Source organism: Grampus griseus (assembly GCF_964374135.1).
Source record: "Grampus griseus genome assembly, chromosome: 1".
Taxonomy (NCBI): Eukaryota; Metazoa; Chordata; class Mammalia; order Artiodactyla; family Delphinidae; genus Grampus; species Grampus griseus.
Genome location: NC_139017.1, coordinates 73,849,402 through 73,871,728, shown reverse-complemented (window position 1 = coordinate 73,871,728; position 22,327 = coordinate 73,849,402). Strand labels below are relative to the sequence as shown.

At 38.5% G+C, this 22,327-nt stretch overlaps 1 protein-coding gene across 1 annotated transcript; it reads right to left on the bottom strand.

The window, feature by feature from the left end:
- Window positions 1-1,081: 1,081 nt before the first annotated feature.
- Window positions 1,082-3,666, bottom strand: LOC309826225 (uncharacterized protein; the record flags this gene model as incomplete). Its single annotated transcript, XM_082660218.1, has 4 exons — window positions 1,082-1,223; window positions 1,351-1,501; window positions 2,513-2,717; window positions 3,529-3,666. The coding sequence occupies 4 exons, from the start codon at window positions 3,664-3,666 to the stop codon at window positions 1,082-1,084; spliced, it is 636 nt and encodes a 211-aa protein (XP_082516344.1).
- Between the last annotated feature and the right edge of the window lie 18,661 nt (window positions 3,667-22,327).

Below are 22,327 nucleotides of genomic sequence, written 5' to 3'. Positions count from 1 at the left end.
GACTGTCCATAGTCATAATCTGCACTGCCATAGCTGCCATGTCTCCAACCTTGATCTGAACCATGACTTTGGTTCCTTGAATAGAATGCAGACCATCCTTGGGTGGTCAAAGGCTGTCTACCTGAATCTCCTGAATGTCCTTCTGTGTTGCTAGCCTGACTGATATTTGATTCCTTGTGTCTGCCGCTACCAGAAATAGTTGAGGTATGTCCATGTCTAGTTCCAGAGTGTCTGGAGCTGTCTCTTTCCTGCTCGTGGTGGTGCCCCTGTCTCTGAGTAGTGCTGGACCCTGACTTGCTGTGGCCAGATTCACTCTTCTTGTGTGTGTCTGTCCTACCTTGATGTGACTCTGAGTGCCTAGAGCTGTCCCCTGACTGGCCATGGGAAGACCCATGTTGGTTTCTTGAGCTGGACCCAGACCTTCCATGAGTGGTCACAGAATGTCTACTTGAATCACCTGACTGCCCTTCACCGTCGCTGGACCAACCAACACTGGATTCCCTGTGTCTATTGCTTCCAGATCCAGTTGAGGTGTGTCCATGTCCAGTTCCAGAGCATCTGGAGCTGTCTCTTTCCTGCTCATGGTGGTGCCCCTGTCTTTGAGTAGTGCTGGACCCTGACTTGCTGTGGCCAGATTCACTCTTCCTGTATGCTGATCTCCCTTGATGTGACTCTGAGTGCCTAGAGCTGTCTCCTGACCGGCCATGGGAAGAACCATGTTGGTTTCTTGAGCTGGACCCAGACCCTCCATGAGTGGTCACAGAATGTCTACCTGAATCACCTGACTGCCCTTCACTGTCGCTGGACCAACCAACACTGGATTCCCTGTGTCTGTTGCTTCCAGATCCAGTTGAGGTGTGTCCATGTCCAGTTCCAGAGTATCTGGATCTGTCTCTTTTCTGCTCATGGTGGTGCCCCTGTCTTTGAGTAGTGCTGGACCCTGACTTGCTGTGGCCAGATTCACTCTTCCTGTATGCTGATCTCCCTTGATGTGACTCTGAGTGCCTAGAGCTGTCTCCTGACCAGCCATGGGAAGACCCATGTTGGTTTCTTGACCTGGACCCAGACCTTCCATGAGTGGTCACAGAATGTCTACCTGAATCTTCTGACTGTCCTTCACTGTCACTGGACTGACCAACACTGGATTCCCTCTGCTTACTTTTTCTGGATCCAGTTGAGGCGTGTCCGTGTCCAATTCCAGAGTGTCTTGAGTTGTCTTTTTCCTGCTCATGGTGGTGCCCCTGTCTTTGCTTAGTGCTAGATCCTGACTCTCCATGGACAGATTCACTCTTCCTGTGTGTGTCTGTCCTCCCTTGATGCGACTCTGAGTGCCTAGAGCTGTCTCCTGACCGGCCATGGGAAGACCCATGTTGGTTTCTTGAGCTTGACCCAGACCTTCCATGAGTGGTCACAGAATGTCTATGTGAATCTTCTGACTGTCCTTCACTGTCACTGGACTGACCAACACTGGATTCCCTGTCTTTCCCACTTCTGGATCCATCTGAGGTGTGTCCATGTCCAGTTCCAGAGTGTCTGGAGCTGTCTCTTTCCTGCTCGTGGTGGTGCCCCTGTCTCTGAGTAGTGCTGGACCCTGACTTGCTGTGGCCAGATTCACTCTTCTTGTGTGTGTCTGTCCTACCTTGATGTGACTCTGAGTGCCTAGAGCTGTCTCTTGACTGGCCTTGGGAAGATCCATGTTGGTTTCTTGAGCTGGACCCAGACCTTCCATGAGTGGTCACAGAATATCTACCTGAATTTCCTGACTGTATTTCGCTGTCACTGGACTGACTAACACTGGATTCCCTGTGCCTACTGCTTCCGGATCCAGTTGAGGCGTGTCCATGTCCAGTTCCAGAGGGTCTGGAGCTGTCTTTTTCCTGCTCATGGTGGCGCCCCTGTCTTTGCGTAGTGCTGGATCCTGACTTTCCATGGACAGATTCACTCTTCCTGTGTGTGTCTGTCCTCCCTTGATACGACTCTGAGTGCTTAGGGCTGTCTCCTGACTGGTCGTGGGAAGACCCATGTTGGTTCCTTGAGCTGGATGGCGACCTTCCATGAGTGATCACTGGTTGTCTACCTGAATCTTGTGAATGTTCTTTGCTGTCGCTGCCCTTACTGATACTGGAAACCTGCTGTGTACTACAACCGGACTGAAAATCCATAGTCACAGTTTCTTCACAAACTTGATATGAGCCCTTAGGCTCTGATCCTATCCATTTTTCACATCCTCTATCTTTATTTTCGTAACCACGTTCTTCTTCTTTTCCTTCATATTCCCTGATGGGGCTAACACTTGACATGTGACTTCTTTCTTTTAGTTCAGTAGAACTCGCTCTCCTTTTCTTTTCCCTACTTGATTCATGACGTTTCTTCCCAGATCTATTTCTGTGTCTTCCTTCCCTTCCAGAACTAGACCCATGTCTGCTTCTTCCTTCTTCCTCTTCCTCTGTTCTATCTTCTTTCTTTCCATCACTTCTTGAATGACTGGACTTTCTTTCTCTTTCTTCTTTACCCTCTTCTTCTGTATCATCTTCATAATGGTATCTATTCTTTTTCTGCTTTTTCCCTAATGTCTTGAAATTCGGTCTCTGGGTATAATAATATGCTTGAGCCAACTTGAATACCATCAGGAAAAACTCTGTAAAGTCTATTTTATGGTTGTGATCTACATCGAGGATATGCATGAAAACATCAGCAGTATCTGGGTCATCTGGATTCTGTATACAAGGAAGACAGAGAGGGAAAATCCATGAGACTGACTCAAATGGGTAATTAAATAATTAAAGTTAACTTAGGGAATGTGAATTCTTGGTACAGGAAAGTAGAACTTAATTTTTTCTTTAATAATATTTATCTTATCCTGACTCAGCAGGGAGCTGTTGGTACTGTCCTAAAAAAAAATAAATCTTGGGCTTCCCTGGTGGCGCAGTGGTTGAGAGTCTACCTGCCGATGCAGGGGACGCGGGTTTGTGTCCCGGTCCGGGAAGATCCCACATGCCGCGGAGCGGCTCGGCCCGTGAGCCATGGCCGCTGAGCCTGCGTGTCTGGAGCCTGTGCTCCTCAATGGGAGAGGCCACAACAGTGAGAGGACTGCGTACCGCAAAAAAAATAAATAAATAAAAAATGAAAAATAAATCTTAAACACTAGTATGGTGACACAAAAAATTTGATGGGGCAAGTTCTTTTTACTTCTTCAAATGTCAGTATTTTATAAATTCCTTAACTGAATTGTCTTTTAGTTGTACCCTCTTTACATTCTTGAAATTAGGGGGAATATTACAATGAATTAACTAACTGTTTTTCACTTATTTGTCACTAAATATTTATATATATTTTTTTACAGTGTGTGTGTGTAGTATATATAGAGATATAAAGAATTTGAACAAATTATATCTGTTTTGAAATAAGATTACATTTGTTCCTCTTCCAAAAGAAACAACTCATAAAGATTTCACAGTAATATTTTGACAGATTGTTTGATGCAGAACAAAAATGATACACCCTTTAATGCTGGCAAATATCTTTTACCTTCAGGATTGGCTGAAACTCTGCTTCCAGAAGTTCCTTCAGCTCTTTTGCACTCAATGTGTCAGTCTCCTTATCTGTTTTTGAATATTCGTGAAATAGTTTGATGATGGCAGTGATGTTTTCCAGGAGAGTAGACATCTTTTGGAAGTATAGGTGAACCTAGAAAAAAATTAAAATGTACTTTTCTTATATTTATTTTATTTTGTAGGTCATATCAGTTATTGTGATGAATTTCCACATTTATAAACCTACATCTTTCCCTATGTAGTCCAGCTTTAAAAATGGAAGATGGCCACGAAAAACTTCTATCTATTATCTACATGGTGAATATTAACACAGAGTTTGACTGAACTACTTACTAAAAAATGCCAACGTTTTGGCCTTGAACTCATTCACAGCAGGATTTAGACACTGTCACAGACCTTAGTGTGCTGTACATAAGACACCCTTTTCTGATCTGGCCATTGTCCATAACAGGATTTTAGAAAGGCTACTCGTCAGAAGCAGGAAAATTTACTCATACCAATTTGCTAAAAATCCGTTCTCCAAAAGCTAATTTGCTAAATGTATGTTGAGAGACTATTTTCTGCAAGCCAGTTTGTCAAATGGCTGAGACAGTCAATGAACAAACATCCTTTCAGTTTACTTTTTTTTTTTTTTTGGTTTTGATTGGATAGAATGGCTTAATACCTTTTCAATATTATAAAAAAGGTTTGATTGGATCAAATGGCTTTAATAAATTTTCAATATTATAAGAAATATTTTCATTGCAGAACTGTTTACAGTAGCCAGGACATGGAAGCAACCTAAATGTCCACCAACAGAGGCATAGATAAAGAAGATGTGGTGTATATACACAATGGAATATTACTCAGCAATAAAAAAGAACAAAATAATGGCATTTTCAGCAACATGGGTGGACCTAGAGATTGTCATACTGAGTCAAGTAAGTCAGACACAGAAAGACAAATATCATATGATATTGCTTATATGTGGAATATAAAAAAAAGGGTATAACTGAACTTATTTACAAAACAGAAGTAGAGGCATGGATGTAGAAAGCAAACTTGTGGCTACCAGGGGATAAGAGGGGGGAGGAGATAAATTGGGAGATCGGGACTGACATGTACACACTACTATATATAAAATAGATAACTAGTCAGAACCTGCTGTATAGCACACGGAACTCCACTCAATTCTCTGTAATGGCCTATATGGGAAAAAAAATCTAAAAAAAAAAAAAAGAGTGGCTATACTTATATGTATAACTGATTGACTTTGATGTACACCTCAAACTAACACAACATTGTAATAAATCAACTATACTCCAATAAAAATAAAAAATAAAAAACAAAACAAAAAAGATATTTTGTTGACTAGCTTTCATTTTGCCATTTAAGGAATAGCATTTAAGGAATGTTCAGTTTATCTCATTGAACAAAGGAATTACTAAACATGTCAACAAATCTAAACAAGCATTTATTATATAAAAGCATTATAATGACTACTTTAGGACTTATAAAACCAGGCAGAAGATGTCCTTGATTTTATTTCACTGAGAATTTGGAAGCCATAGAAAATAACAGTATGAAAAGCATTACTGTAGTAGATCTATAGCATTTATGGACCTTAGATTGTTTGGTAAGAGGAAATAGGTACTGATTAATTTTTGACATGGTTAAATATGTATTTTGATAAGTTTATGGATAAGAACTAGAAGAATAGAATTTATAACTTCTAAACCATTAAGAGAAGAAAAAACGGGAATAAAAAAACCTTGATCAATTCAATAGAAGCCAGGGGAAAAGAAAATAAAAAGCATAGAAAAGGCAGGATAAACAGAAAATATAAAAGAGTAGAATTAAATATAATTTTATCATTAGTTACAGTAGATGTAAAATAGGTCAGACTTTCTGGTTAAAGGGCAGATTATAAAGGTTGAATTAAAAATATGGTTATAGGCTTTTTACAGAAACACACCTAAGATTTTAAGATTTTTTTCAGCTACTGTTATTTGTGGTGATATTTCAGACCTGGACTTAATTGTAATGGCACTGTCTCCAAAATCTCACTCTCAAGGATTTACTCTCTGACTTCCTCTTGTACCCATACTTCAATAATTCTTTAACCTCATTTTTTACTGCTTTATGTACTCACTTCTCTTTTTACCTTGGTTAGACATTATAGTTAATCTCCATCATTACTCCTTGCATACACCCTCTGTTTCTTGTCCCACTCTTTCTTGTACTCATTGGCAAAGCCCCAACAGCTTCTTCCTTTCCTTTATCTCAGAAGAGGGCCTTGCTTTTTATTTCACTGAAAACTTGGGAGCCATTAGAAGGTAATTTCATTTTCCCAATATCTATTCACCCAACCTATTGCATTTGTATCCACATACCTTAACCTTCACTACTGTTTTGGTGGATAAACTATGTGTCTCTCCTCTGTTTCAGCAACGGACCTCACTCTCTTGCCTATTCAAACAATTTGCTTTTGCAGTTGTCCACTTTTTCTCCTACATCATCAATTTCTTTTTCTCTGCTGGATCACTCCCTTCAGCATATATTTATGCTGAAGTGTCTCTTATTAACATCCTCTCTTCCCATCCTACATCTTCCTTTAGAAACCACCTGATTTATCTTTTCACTTTTATAGCAAAATCCCTCAAAAGATATGCCTATAGTTCTTCTTTACTTCCTATTTTCTTTCACTCAAATTATCTTTCTCTCTGAAAAAATCCACTAAATCTCTTATGAAGATAAAAAAAAAGTCCTTTATCTTACTACATCCAACTATCCATTTTCATTTCACATATGCTTGACATATCAGCAGCATTTGATGCAGGTGGCTACATCCTCTTTCAGAGACCCTGTGCTCTCTTGTTTCTCTTCTAACCTCACTGCCTATTTGCTCTTAGTCTCCTCTTTCAGCCCCTAATGTCGATGTGCCTGAGATTGACTCCTTAGTTTCTTTTCTCTATGTATGTTCCCTTGAACGGGGTGGAGGGGGTCTCATCTAGCCCTATAATTTTAAATCCTATGTATAGGTTGACAACTCCCAAGTTTATATGTCCAGCTATAAAGTCTCCTCTAAGCTTGACACGTGTATATCTAAATACCTATCAAATATTTCTATTTGGGCCTAAGAGAGGTCTTAAACCTACCATGTTCAAGATAGAAGTCTTCATTTCCAACTACTTTACCCCACACCCTCTCCTCCCCAGTTATCCCTATCTCGCTGATTGCTCAAGCCACAAACCTGGGAATTAGTCTTGGTTCTCCTTTTTCTCACATCCTGTGTTTAATTCATCAATGTTTTATTCAGTGTACTTTAAAAATATCCCTGAAACTGGTCACTTTTCCTACCTCCATACTATTGCCTTATCTAGTAATTAATTTTGACCCATAACAAAAACATGCTGGAGTTTGTATCATCTTGAAGACAAGTTTGTTCCCTTGAACAGTATTTCTCCCTCAACCAGGATGTTCCACCCCATCCAGCTCTCCTAATGAATTGTTTACTTTCTCACCAAAGAGTCTTCAAAGAGTTTTCTGTGCTTTCCCTCATTTTATGTTTACCATTCATTTTAACCCAGTTCTCTCAATTTTCTGTCTCCAAAACACTTGAAACTGATTTGTGTCAAATAACCTATGATCTCCAGGTTGCTAAATACACTGTTTGGTTCCATCTCATCATCATCTTACTCAACCTCTTGGTGGTGTAAAGTAGAGTTAACCTTTCCCTAACCATTCATGGAATTTTGTTTGTTTGTTTCTTGGATCTCAAGGCTACATTCTCCTGATATACCTCTTATCTATTGGCTGCTCTTTCTCAGTATTCTTTGCTAACCTCTCATCTGCTTACTCTCCACATGTTGGAAATCCCCATGGCCCATGTCCATGTATCTATGCACTTCGAAATCTCATTGGATCCCTTGACTTCAGATACTATCTATCTGATGACTTCCAGATTGATACCTCCAAGCATGACGTTACCTTGATTTCTACACTCTTTCATTCACACCTTAATTTATTTAACAAATATTGAACACCTACCACAGGATTAAGTACTATTTTATGCTTTGGGGATATACTAATAAGATAAATGAGGTGCCCATTCTTATGAAGACAGTAAACAAACGAATGAAGTGATTAGATATTGAGGAGTGATATACATTACCATTAAAATAACAATGGTGCTATATAGAGTTATTATGGGGAATGTACTTTAGATTAATCAGAGAAGATTTTGCAGTAAAGAGGATATTTGAGCTTAAAATGGAAAAATAAGAAGCAACTAAACTTGTTGACTAGTTGAAGAATTTTAAGTAAAAGGAACAGTGCAGTAATCCCAACATGGGAATCAACTTGGAATGTTAGTGATACAGAAAAAATACAACTCCAGAACAAATCAGGAGTGATACAACTTAAATTCAGATTTACAGAAAGGGGTCAGAAAACGATGATCTTCCAAAGAGGGTAATATTTGTGCATTTTATTCTAAGTGATGGGAAGTCACTAAATGATTTTTTTTTTTTTGGTAACAGAGTAATCTAGTATAATTCAGTTTTTAAGGGATCACTTTGTGGAATGGCTTAGTAGGTTGTTTCAGAGTAAGATTACTTTAAGAATTGAAGGAGAAAAACCATATGATCATCTCAATAGATGCAGAGAAAGCTTTTGACAAAATTAAACACCCATTTATGAGAAAAACCCTGCAGAAAGTAGGCATAGAGGGAACTTTCCTCAACATAATAAAGGCCATATATGACAAACCCACAGACAACATCGTCCTCAGTGGTGAAAAACTGAAAGCATTTCCACTAAGATCAGGAACAAGACAAGGTTGCCCACTCTCACCACTCTTATTCAACATAGTTTTGGAAGTTTTAGCCACAGCAATCAGAGAAGAGAAGGCAATAAAAGGAATCCAAATCGGAAAAGAAGAAGTAAAGCTGTCACTGTTTGCAGATGACATGATACTATACATAGAGAATCCTAAAGGTGCTACCAGAAAACTACTAGAGCTAATCAATGAATTTGGTAAAGTAGCAGGATACAAAATTAATGCACAGAAATCTCTGGCATTCCTATACACTAATAATGAAAAATGTGAAAGTGAAATCAAGAAAACACTCCCACTTACCATTGCAACAAAAAGAATAAAATAGGAATAAACCTACCTAAGGAGACAAAAGACCTGTATGCAGAAAATTATAAGACACTGATGAAAGAAATTAAAGATGATACAAATAGATGGAGAGATATACCATGTTCTTGGATTGGAAGAATCAACATTGTGAAAATGACTCTACTACCCAAAGCAATCTACAGATTCAATGCAATCCCTATCAAACTACCACTGGCATTTTTCACAGAACTAGAACAAAAAATTTCACAATTTGTATGGAAACACAAAAGACCCCGAATAGCCAAAGCAATCTTGAGAACGAAAAACGGAGCTGGAGGAATCAGGCTCCCTGACTTCAGACTATACTACAAAGCTACAGTAATCAAGACAGTATGGTACTGGCACAAAAACAGAAAGATAGATCAATGGAACAGGATAGAAAGCCCAGAGGTAAACCCACGCATATATGGTCACCTTATCTTTGATAAAGGAGGCAGGAATGTACAGTGGAGAAAGGACAGCCTCTTCAATAAGTGGTGCTGGAAAAATGGACAGGTACCTGTAAAAGTATGAGATTAGATCACTCCCTAACACCATACACAAAAATAAGCTCAAAATGGATTAAAGACCTAAATGCAAGGCCAGAAACTATCAAACTCTTAGAGGAAAACATAGGCAGCACACTCTATTACATAAGTCACAGCAAGAACCTTTTTGACCCACCTCCTAGAGAAATGGAAATAAAAACAAAAATAAATGGGACTTAATGAAACTTAAAAGCTTTTGCACAGCAAAGGAAACCATAAACAAGACCAAAAGACAACCCTCAGAATGGGAGAAAATATTTGCAAATGAAGCAGCTGACAAAGGATTAATCTCCAAAATTTATAAGCAGCTCATACAGCTCAATAACAAAAAAACAAACAACCCAATCCAAAAATGGGCAGAAGACCTAAATAGACATTTCTCCAAAGAAGGTATACAGACTGCCAACAAACACATGAAAGACTGCTCAACATCATTAATCATTATAGAAATGCAAATCAAAACTACAATGAGATATCATCTCACATCAGTCAGAATGGCCATCATCAAAAAATCTAGAAAGAATAAATGCTGGAGAGGGTGTGGAGAAAAGGGAACACTCTTGCACTGCTGGTGGGAATGTGAATTGGTACAGCCACTATGGAGAACAGTATGGAGGTTCCTTAGAAAACTACAAATAGAACTTCCATATGACCCAGCAATCCCACTACTGGGCATATACCCTGAGAAAACCATAATTCAAAAAGAGTCATGTACCAAAATGTTCATTGCAGCTCTATTTACAATAGCCAGGAGATAGAAGCAACGTAAGTGTCCATCATCAGATGAATGGATAAAGAAGTTGTGGCATATATACAATGGAATATTACTCAGCCATAAAAAGAAACGAAATTGAGCTATTTGTAATGAGGTGGATAGACCTAGAGTCTGTCATACAGACTGAAGTAAGTCAGAAAGAGAAAGACAAATACCATATGCTAACACATATATATGGAATTTAAGAAAAAAAAATGTCATGAAGAACCTTGGGGTAAGACAGGAATAAAGACACAGACCTACTAGAGAATGGACTTGAGGATATGGGGAGGGCGAAGGGTAAGCTGTGACAAAGCGCGAGAGAGGCATGGACATATATACGCTACCAAACGTAAGGTAGATAGCTAGTGGGAAGCAGCTGCATAGCACAGGCAGATTAGCTCGGTGCTTTGTGACAGCCTGGAGGGGTGGGATAGGGAGGGTGGGAGGGAGGGAGACGCAAGAGGGAAGAGATGGGAACATATGTATATGTATAACTGGTTCACTTTGTTATAAAGTAGAAACCAACACACCATTGTAAAGCAATTATACTCCAATAAAGATGTAAAAAAACAAAAAAACAAAAACAAAAAAGAACAACTAGAAAGCTGGTGTGTGTGTGTGTGTGTGTGTGTGTGTGTGTGTGTGTGAAGGTGTCATAATGCTACCAAAATTGTGACAATTTATTGAAGCCTACATTCAGACTGGAAGGGAAGTACAGTAATTTGGGGGGTTAAGTAACTGCAGTTTTAAAAAAACTGATGAAAGATATCAAGCCACAGAATCAAAAACTATTATCAACTCCAAGCAGGGTATATAAAAGAAAACCATGCCTAGACACATAGTAAAAACCTTCTGAACACTTAAGACAATGAGGAAATCTTAAAAGCAGCCAGAGAAAAAACACATTATCTTCAAAGGAGCAACTGTAAGACCGACAACTGACTTTTCAAAAGAAATAATGGAAGCCAGGAGACAAATGTTTTCCTCATCTTTCTGTAGGAAAGTAAGTTCTGTACTAGAATTCTATACTCAGTGAAAGTATAAAAGAAGAAGAAAGCTTAACTAAGGATATTTTCAGGCAAACAAAAACAAAACCAATCACCAGCAGATCCATAAAGGAAATAGTAAAGAATGATCCTAGTTGGAAGCACAGAGAGGCAGGAAAGAATGAAGAAATGTCAACAGAGTAAGTGTGTGGGGAAATCTAAATGGGTACTGATTGAAAACAACAACAATAATATATTTTGTAGGATTTATGGTCATGCATAACAATATCACCTAAGGCTGGAGGCGGTAAATTGAGTTCAAGTACTATAGGATACTTGAATTGTTTGAGTAGTGTTAAAGTCGTTTTTATAATATATTCTAATAAGTCAAGGATAGGTGTTGTAATCCCTAGGGTAAGCATGAAAAGAATAGTAAAAGAATGTATAATTAATAAGCCAATATGACAAAAATTAACTGACAAATATGTAATTCATTCAAAAAAGTCAAGAAGAGAAAAAGAAATATAGAACAGGTGGGATAATAGAAACCAAGTAGTAATATGGTAGATTTAAACCAAATAGATTTAAACAGTAATAATAGTATGAGTGGACTAAATACTGTAATTTAAAAACAAAGATTGTCAGACTAGATTGAAAGAAAACAAGTATATGATGCCTACAAGAGACACACTTAAATATGATATATGATGGAAAAGGATACATTATTCAAATACTAAAGGAAAGCTGTTGTTGCTATATTAATACCTGTAGAGTAGACTTTAAGACAAAAAGTATAACTAGAAGAATACTTCATAACAATAAATGATTAGTTCATGAGGAAGATATAAAAATCTAAATTGATATGTACTTAATAACATAGCCTCATAATACAAAAGAAATGACAGAATTATAAGGACAAATTGACAAATCTATAATTATAATGGGTAACACACTTCTCTCAGCAACTGATAGAACAAGTAAATAAAAATATTGTAAGGATGTAGGAGAGCTCCACAAAATTATTCATAAAACTTTAATATGTATTGAACATTGCATCTAACAAATCTAGCATACACATCCTACTGAAATGAATATGAGACTTTAAAAAATTTACTATATGCTGGTCATAAAGCAAGTTTCAACAAATTTTAAAGGATTGAAATCATGCAGAATTTGTTTTGTACCACAGTGGAATGAAGCTAGATTTCAATGATAGAAAGAAACCTACAAAAATGTCCAATGTTTGGAAATTAAGCACTAACCTTTAAATAACAAATAGGTTATAGAATAAATTACAATGGAAATTAGAAAATATTTTGAAGTAAATGAAAATGAGAAAAATATGAAATAGCAAAACTTGTGGGATACATTCATTCCATGCCTAAAGAAAAATTTATAGCTTAAATACATATATTAAAAAAGAAGAAAGGCTGAAAAATCAATAACCTAACCATACACCTCAAGAAGTTTGAAAAACAACAACAAATTCTGCCCAAAGAAAGTATACTAAAGGAAATAATAAAGGTAAGAACTGATATTAATGAAATAGAAAACAAATTTAGGGAACCAAAAAGCCAAGATTTTTTTTTTTTTTTTTTTTTTTTTTTTTACGGTACGCGGCCTCTCACTGTTGTGGTCTCTCCCGTTGCGGAGCACAGACTCCGGACGCGCAGGCTCAGCGGCCACGGCTCGCGGGCCCAGCCGCTCCGTGGCATGTGGGATCCTCCCGGACCGGGGCACGAACCCACGTCCCCTGCATCAGCAGGCGGACTCTCAACAACTGCGCCACCAGGGAAGCCCAAAAGCCAAGATTTTTGAAAAATTAATAAAACTGAGAAACCCTGAAAAATTAAGAAAAGAGGAGAAAGGCATAAGTAACCAATATCAGGAAAATAAAAGGGGACATTGCTTTAGATTTTACAGATATTAGAAAGGTAAGTGCATATTATAAAAAACATTAACCAAAATTTTTGAAAATTTAAATGAAATAGACACATTTCTAGAAAAATGCTTATGCAAATGAAAACAACAAGAAATAGAAAACCTAAATATTCCTATATCTATTAAAGAAATTAAATCTTTTTAAAAAAAGAAATCTTAAATGAATACATATTCCATGTTGGGGGGAGGGGTGACTACAAATCAGATGGCTTTACTAGTGAATTTTATTTAATGTGTAAGAAATAAATAACCCTAACATCACACAGATTGTTTGAGGGAAATGGAAAAGGGGGAACACTCATTTTATGAATCCAGCATAACCTCAGTACCCATAACCTGACAAGAATATTACAAGAAACAATTTTCAAGACAATTTCCTTCATAAATATAGATGCAAAAATCTGAAAGAAGATAATAAACTGAATCCAGTGTTGTACAAAAAGAATATACATCATACTTAAGAAAATTTTAATCCAAAAATTCAAGTTTGGTTTAACATTTGAGAACTGATTAACTACTCTGATAGAATACTGAGGAAAAATTCTATGAACCTCTCAACAGATGCAAAAGCACATTTGATAAAATCCAATATTAATTTTTCTTTATAAATAAAAGATATCAATTATATCTATGAAGATGCTATAGCAAACATCATACTTAATGGTTAAATGTTGAAAACTTTTCTCTGAGTTTGGGGATGAGATCAGTACACCTGCTAATATCCTATTCAACGTTGTATTGAAGGTCCTAGCCAGAGCAACAGTTAAGACAAAGGATGAAAAACAGAATAATTGGAAAGGAAGTAACAAAACTGTCATTACTGAGACTGATGTGTCTTCTGTATATAGAAAAATTTTCTACAGTGTCTAAAATTTATATTAAAATATGGGGGACCAGGATTAGCCAGGTCAACATTGAAGAAAACCAAGTTTGTGGACATACCGGATGTCAAAGTACATTATAAAAGAAGACAGCGTGACATCAGTGCAATGCCAAGCAAATGGATAAATGAAAGGTAAGAGTCCAAAATCAGACTTATATCATTATGCACATTTAATTTATGAAAAAGACTGTGGTGAGAGTTGTCAGGGAAAGGATGGTCTTTTGAATACATGATGCTGTGTTAATTGAATTCCCATATGGAAAAATGAATTTGTTCCCAGGTGGATTTTATGTATAAAAAGATAAAGGAGACAACATAGGAGAATATCTTCAAGAACTTGGGGTAGAGTAATACTTCTTAAATAGAACTCAAAAAATATTAATGATAAAAAGATGGATTAATTGGACTGCATTAAAAATAGGAATGTCTGTTTATTCAAAGACTCTATTAAAGGAGAGAAGGAAAGCCATTGAGTGGGAGGATATATGCAACACACTTAACCAATAAAGGACTCTATCCTGAATATAAAAATAACTCCTATAAATCAGTACAAAAAATACAGACAACCCAATAAAAAAATGGGTAGAGAGCAGAGGATATCGAAATGGCTAATAAACACAAAAAGTTAACCTTGTTAATCATCAGGGTAATACAAATTAAAATTACAGTGTGAGACAGTAGTACCCCCACCAAAATGACAAAATAGACAAAAGGGAAAAAGAATCCTAATTCCAAATATTGGTGAGAATATGGAGAAACCGGATCTTTCATACACAGCTAGACGGAACATAAACTGGCAGAAGTACTTTCAAAAATTGTTTGGTAATACCTAAAACCAGTAATTTACTCCTAGGAATGTTCCCAGTAGAAATATATACACATTTGTAACCAAAAATCATGTACAAAAATGTTCATAGCTCCATTATTTATAATACCTCCCCAAATGGAAACAACCCAAATATCTATCAATAAAAACAATAAATAAATTGTGGTATTTTCATATAATAGAGGTGGGAGTGAAGGATAGCCTCGACTAGGATGGTAGTGGTGGACAGGGAGAAAGATGGATTGGCACGTCTTATAGTCAGAGTTGGTTGGTCAGGGTGATGAATCAGTGTGGTGTAAAGGAAAGATTGGAATCCTGCATAACTTCTAGATTTTGGTTTGAGCAAAGAATTATTTCTCTAGGTCGGCACAAATCATCGAGCTGATCTCCGTGTGCTATGCAACAACTTCCCACTAGCCATCCATTTTACATTTGGTAGTGTATATATGTCAATGCCACTCTCTCACTTCGTCCCACCTTACCCTTACCCTCCATGTCCTCAAGTCCATTCTTTACGTCTGTGTCTTTATTCCTGCCCTGCCACTAGGTTCATCAGTACCGCTTTTTTAGATTCTGTATATATGCGTCAGCAGATGGTATTTGTTTTTCTCTTTCTGACTTACTGCATTCTTTTGTTTTTTTTTTTTTCGGTACGCGGGCCTCTCACTGTTGTGGCCTCTCCCGTTGCGGAGCACAGGCTCCGGATGCGCAGGCTCAGCGGCCATGGCTCACGGGCCCAGCTGCTCCGCAGCATGTGGGATCTTCCCGGACTGGGGCACGAACCCATGTCGCCTGCATCGGCAGGCAGACTCTCAACCACTGCGCCACCAGGGAAGCCCCCTAACTTACTGCATTCTTTATGACAGATTCTAGGTCCATCCACCTCACTACAAATAACTTAGTTTTGTTACTTTTTATGGCTGAGTAATATTCCATTAGGGAGGCACAAGAGGGAGGGGATATGGGGATATATGGATACATATAGCTGATTCACTTTGTTGTACAGCAGAAACTAACACAACATTGTAAAGCAATTATACTCCAGTAAAGACATGGGGAAAAAAATTCTCACTATTTCTATTACGCTGTCATCTCTCATCTAAACTGCCGTCCATCTCCCTGCTCCCACCATTGCCTATTATCCTATTTTCCACATAGCAGCTCAGAATGATCTTTTTACTCCTCCTGCTTAATACTCTCCAGTGGCTTCTCATATACTTAAAATGATGTACAAACTCTACTGTGCCCCTGTTTACATGGTCTACCCCTGTCTAGCTCTGTGACATCACCATATACCACTGTTCCTCCTGTTAAACATGCTCTAGGCACACTAGCTTCTTTTTGTCCTTTAAAGCAAGTTTACTCCTGCTTTAGAATCCTCTCATTTGCCTTGACTGGTTTCATCTATCATTAAGATCCCTGCTCAAAAGATAATTCCCCGAGGGGCACTTTCTAGCCCTCCAATCTAAAGTACTCTCCTCCTAACTTTACTATATCACTCTCTTATTTTCTTCATTGTTCTTATCACTATTTGAAATTTTTATTCATTTATTGTTACTGAAAGTCTCCCCCTACTAAATGTAAGCTCCCAGGAGTAGGGAGTTTACGTTGTCCACTGCCACATAATCAGCCAAGAGCAGCACTGGGCAAATAGAAGGTAGTTAATATATATTTGTTCAGTGAATGGATAAATAGATAATCCAGCGGTATTAAGAGAGTAGCCTTGCGGAAAGCAAAGTTGTGCCCTCATTTTCCTTCTATGTCAAAATAAACTTTTAGTAAAGTTGCCACTAAAAATAAAGAACCCCAAACATCCAGAACTTGTGGCCTCAGACCACACATACATCCAGATCTCCACCTTGCTTAAGAGCAAGTAGACAAGGTTAGATGTATTTCCTCTTACTTACTTACTTCCTTCACCAGAAGAGCAAGTAGAATGTAGCCTGAAGGAGCTTGCTGTGTGCTGAAGTCTGGGATAATGGCCTTTTTATAGCAGGTCCATCCAGGGAGGAGCCATCTTCTGTAGGTTGGTCTGATTCATTCCTAACCAAACCCAGATCCACCCATATCTCCACCTCTATTATTTCTCTAGCAATGTGTTTGCTTCCCAACTTCTTCATGTCCTCATCTGTACTTGTCTTGCCAAGTTCCAAATTTAGCTTTACATTATTCTCATATACTGGAGATTTTATGGAAGGTACACGTTGGCTAGCATGGGTTCTTAGTGTGCAGGGTCCACACCTTCTAGGTTTTGTTGTGGTTGTTGTTACCCCTGCTTTGAATGGTGGGTGGTTGATAACTATCTATTGATAAGTGTACTTCCCCATCCTTGTCTCTAGAGGAGTAGAATATACATTTCTGAAAAACTTAAATTCAATTTATATTTAAGCAAACATCACAAGCACCTACCTGCATGTCCCTTTATATCTATGAATTCCATCTCTGAATCCTGAGAGAACTTGCCATGATGAATGTTGATCTTCTACAGAGTATGCAATTCAGAGAAGGTAGGCAAATTTAATTTTGACTTTCCAAAAGAGAACAAGAAAGTGGGCTCTTGAGTTAGAAGCAGTGATCACTCTGAGCTGGCATGAACTTATTGGGCAAGAATCATTAATCGTATTTTCAAGTTTATTACATTGGGGTATCAGAGACATGTTCTATTTACTCTTCCTGTGGGTTTTCTCATTAACCTCGTAAATATACAGAAGACACCTATCTTTGGCCTCTCTCTTAATTTCCAGACTGTATGTTGAACAGATTACGTTTCCATTTGGATGTCCCCTAACTAGTTCAGTCCATACTGTTCAAAACTGAACTCATTATCGTGCCTTATACCAAAATATACCATCCTCCAGAGGTCCACATATTGGTCAATGACATCTCCATCCACTGAGTGTCTAAAACCCCGCAAAGTCATTTTCCATTTCTCCCTGTCTTTAGCCCTCATGCGAATGTCATGACATGTCACTTTTACTTAGACTAGTATTCTTAATATGCAGGCCTGTTCTCTATATCTAGTGCAGCAATTTTAGTTCTAGACCTCACCATCTTTGGATTGGACATTAATAAAAAGTGTCCTAACTAGCCCCTCCATTATTAGCCTGCCTGATTCATCTTTTACTCTTATCATATCATTCCTTCTGGTGACTCCTGCTTGCCTGGAAAATTCCAAATTTCTTTACTTGACATATAAGCCCCTTCACAGTAGGAATGAATTTGTATCTTTTTAGCTGCTTCTCTTATCACCTGTATTTTATGGGAAAGTCACTCTAGCCTGATCCACATTCCTCGCATGTTATTTTAATGGTCCACCACTGTTCAGTTTCTCTACATGCTGTCCTTACTACCTGGGGGAGTCCCTCAACCTTAGCTTCTCTTTATCCTTTAAGATCCTCCAGAATCACCACATCCTTCATAAAGCCTTACCTTACATCTCCAGATGGATCGCTGTTCCCACACATACTCTGTATTCATCTCTCTTGTAGCACTGGTGATATTTTATTTTAATTATTTACTTATGTGTCTGTAGTGCCCAGAGCCCCATTTTTTTTTTTTTTTTTTTTTTTTTTTTTTTTTTTGGCAGTACGCGGGCCTCTCACTGCTGTGGCCCCTCCTGTTGCGGAGCACAGGCTCCGGACGCGCAGGCTCAGCGGCCATGGCTCACAGGCCCAGCCGCTCCACGGCACGTGGGATCCTCCCAGACCCGCAGTGCTCCATTTTGTGTTTCTTCTCACCCTGGTATTGACTGGGTCTTGAATCATCTTTTGTGTTCTTGGGCCCTGTAATAGTTCCTGAGACATGATCAAATAAATGCAAGGGTGGGATGGTTGTGGGGGTGGGGGTGGGTGGAGAGGTGATCTTGTTTTAGAGTTAGTGAGGTATTCATATGCCTGAATTTTAAAAACTTTGTTTAATGCCCTCGTTTTTAACCTTAAGAGACCACCAGTTCTTTCTTTTCTTTTGGGGAACATTAGTTAACATCCACAGAACACAGGTCTTCATTTTCTCCTCTTTTCTTCCTGGGTTTAATTGTCTTTTTGTGCCAGGAGTTATTGTTATTGTCTCTCTCTTACCAGGCTATAATAATGGTAGTAATCTATATTGCATGCCCATCATGTGCCAAGAATGTGCTAAGATTCTGCACGTATTTCTTCTAACCCTCAGAACAACCCTGTGAGGGCATTATTATTACCCGTAATTTTGAGATGAGGAAACTGATAATGATGGGGTGCACAAGGTTACCCAGCGAGTAAGTTACAGACCAAAGATTCAGTCCCAGGTCATTCTCACTCCAACTCCCACATTACTTCCAGTACACCACATTGCTTTGGGTGTAAGCTTTTCTTCTTTTTTTCTTAGCTTTATTTATATTTTTGATAATTTAAACTGGTTTCTCTCAAAGTGCCCTATGTCCTGGGTGACCTTAACTGTGGAAATCGTTTGCAGGGCCAGCAGTGTGAGTGAGCTGAGAAAAGTGGAGTCTAGAGAGTGGCAAGGATGGCGTAATCTGGGATCTGATGTTTCACGCCCAGAAGACACAAATCTTACAGATTCCTATCAATGTAGAGGGCAGTCCTAGTAGTCTGCTCCAGGATTGTTTTCTTGACCATGTTATGATCATTATATTCCAACCAATAACTTGCATGAAAATGTGGGCAGAGGGACTTCCCTAGTGGCCCAGTGGTTAAGACCCCATGGTTCCAATGCAGGAACCGTTCAGGTTCCTTCCCTTGTCGGGGAACTAAGATCCTGCACGGTGCAGCCAGAAAAAAAGAAAAAAGAAAAACAAAAGAAAATGTGGGCAGATGGCAAATATTTTTAGGATAGACTGAAGATCCAAGGAGATTTTAGCATGTCACACAAATAGCTCAAATTTAATAAAAGTGAATCTTACTGAAGTAAAAGTAAGATTCTGACTTTGGTTCTAAATTAAACTTCCCAAGGACAGGGTAGAAGCCATGAGTAAAAGAAGGGGTATTGTGGTAGTGGCAGTGTGATGTAGTAGCCCAAAAGGTAATGCTATTTCAGACTGCATTAAAAGCGCACATTAATTAGAACAAAATAAGTGATGGTGTTCTTCACTCAGCACTTGTCAGATTGTTTCTGTAGCTTTTTAATTCAGTTCTGACACCCACTTCTCAATAGGGATGTTGTCAAATTGTTATGTGTTCTGAGTGAAGTAAATAGGGTGATTGGCTAGATAGGTGGTAAAGGGAACCGAGTGAGAAGCAGATGGTGGGAGAAGAATATCTGTTTTCAATGATACGAGAAGCTCTTATTATGCTTGGGTTGTATAAAAACTCAGATAAATAGGTAGAAACTGTAGGGAAGCGTATTTTGGCTTAGTATAAGTAGGAACATTTTAATAGTCAGAATTGTCCAAACATGAAAAGAATTATCTTTGGAGATGTTTCTCTGTGACTGCATAGAGAATGTGGACTTGGATGAGCTGCTGGCAGTCAGTTAGCCTAGGCTCCTCACATTGTGGGTGACGACCAGGAGGTCAAATGTTGCATGGCTGATTAATCAGCAATTCAAGACCTGGCCTCCAACTCAGATTTTTCACTCCAAATGCACTTTGTGTTGCACCAGGTTACATCTGTTACTGGGAGATGAGCATGAGACAGGGATATTTTGGAGGGTCATTAAGTAGAGGAGCACTGGGGGGATGTCTGATAAATCCCTCTTTCCACCTGAGAGCTGTGATTCTATGATTCAAGTAAATTTCTTTGCCTGACTTGATTACACTCAGCTCATACGGCTATTTGATCAGTGCAGTTTACTAACTGCAGGGGTAACAGGACTATCAATTCCACTTTATAGTGGAATTTCCACTGTACCCTATATATACATGGGGTATGTTTTCATATTCCACTTCCTGCAAACAGACCTGATCCCTCTTGCATATTAGCTTTTACCTTTAAATACCAAAGGATTTCCCCCCAAACCCTTAAAATTACTGACCATGGAATAGTAAACTCTGGGATGTGGGGCATCTTCTCTATCCTCAGAGAGAACTTATCCTTTGCCTTGCCGTTACCAGACAGTGAAATGGTTTCAGAGGCATTTTAGGTGTCCACAGTTACATCTTGTAGCTACAAGGATTTGTTATGGGATAAAGAAAATGCCCCAAATGTCAGAGTTATTGACAAATCAGAAATTATAGGATTTCAATTGCAATTATTCATTAGTGGTTTTCCCTCCCTTTTCCTATCCAATGGGCTAGAAAGGCATTATGCTGCCATATGGCCTCTGGGCTCCTTATGTGGGTCAGGTTGTCACAATTCAAGGGAACAGCCCTTTGAGATGTGTGACTGAGGCTGTAGGAGTGAAGGGGAGTTGGAATTTGTGGTTAAATGATTTCCTACAGGAGTTGTAGTCATTTCCTGGGAGGTGCTGTTTTGGAGGTGGAGTCTTTCCAGGTTGAATATTCTCTTGAATTCCTTGGTGTAGTTGTAGCTGATGTTCCTGCTTAGCTATCCAGTGGTGGAGCAGTATCTCCACCTTTACTCATAGCTTGTATTTACCAAGACAATAGTAAAAGAAAGTAATGTTGAGCCCAAGGAAAAATTTCAAGTTCCCAATAGTGACCTCAGGTTCTTCTTACTTTAATCTTGTGTGTGTGTGTAACACATCATTCCAGCTAATGCAGATGCAAGAGTCACACACACACACACAAAAATGAGAATATGTGTGAGAGAGACGGTCACAGAGAAAACAATGATTAAAGACATGTCTTTTGAATAGTGGGGAAATGTTTCCCAGGAGCACTTACACCAATAAGATGTTACTTTTCAAAAAATCATGGTGATTTATTACACCCCTCAAGTACAATGCAGAGATGGCCAGAAGCTTTCTAGGGTGAGATGGGAGTAGCATCTATGCAGTACTGTGTTATATGAAAGTTTTCTCTAACAATTAGGGACAAAGTAAGAAGAGAAAAAAATAATAGAAGAGATGATACAAATGAAACTGATCATCTCATTGTAGTTAAAGAAAAAGCCTTCATGACTTAATTTTTGAATGGTTATGAACAGAGAGATTATGAGATCTTCAGAGTGGTCACATCGGCAAAGACTAGTATCAGCACTAAAGGATTGACTAGTCCCCTTTCCATGTTCCATAGAAACTGAGTTTTGATAACAGGGTGGTGCAGTATTAGGAAACTGGAAAAAAAGAATCCAGGAGCAAGCTAGGACAGAGACATTATAGCCATTATGACCAGACTTCACCAATATCACCTGTTCAGATGGGGTCTAGCATACGCCAGTAATTACAGGAGAATGTGGAAGATCGGGAGAGGCTAGAACTTGGAATAAGCTCCTACTCCCCTTCTTACATGCTCCCTTTATATATAGGGATATTATAGACAGAAGATAGATTAGAGTGTATTCTGGAGGGACAATTTCTGCAGGTGTCAGAGGGAAGTTCAGATGAAGAACAGGTCACAGTATTCAGGGATCATTCAGTCATTCAACAAACATCTGTTACCAGCTGACTACCTACCAGTCATCATACCTGTCATGGGGTCATCAGTGAAGAAGTCATGCTCCCTGTCCTCAAAGGGTTCATAATCTAATGAAGAAAACATATATATACAATGTGATATATGTTATGGTGAAGGTATTTATAAACCATAATGGAAAGACAAATGAGGAAGCAGTTCATTTTCTTCCACTTTTTAAC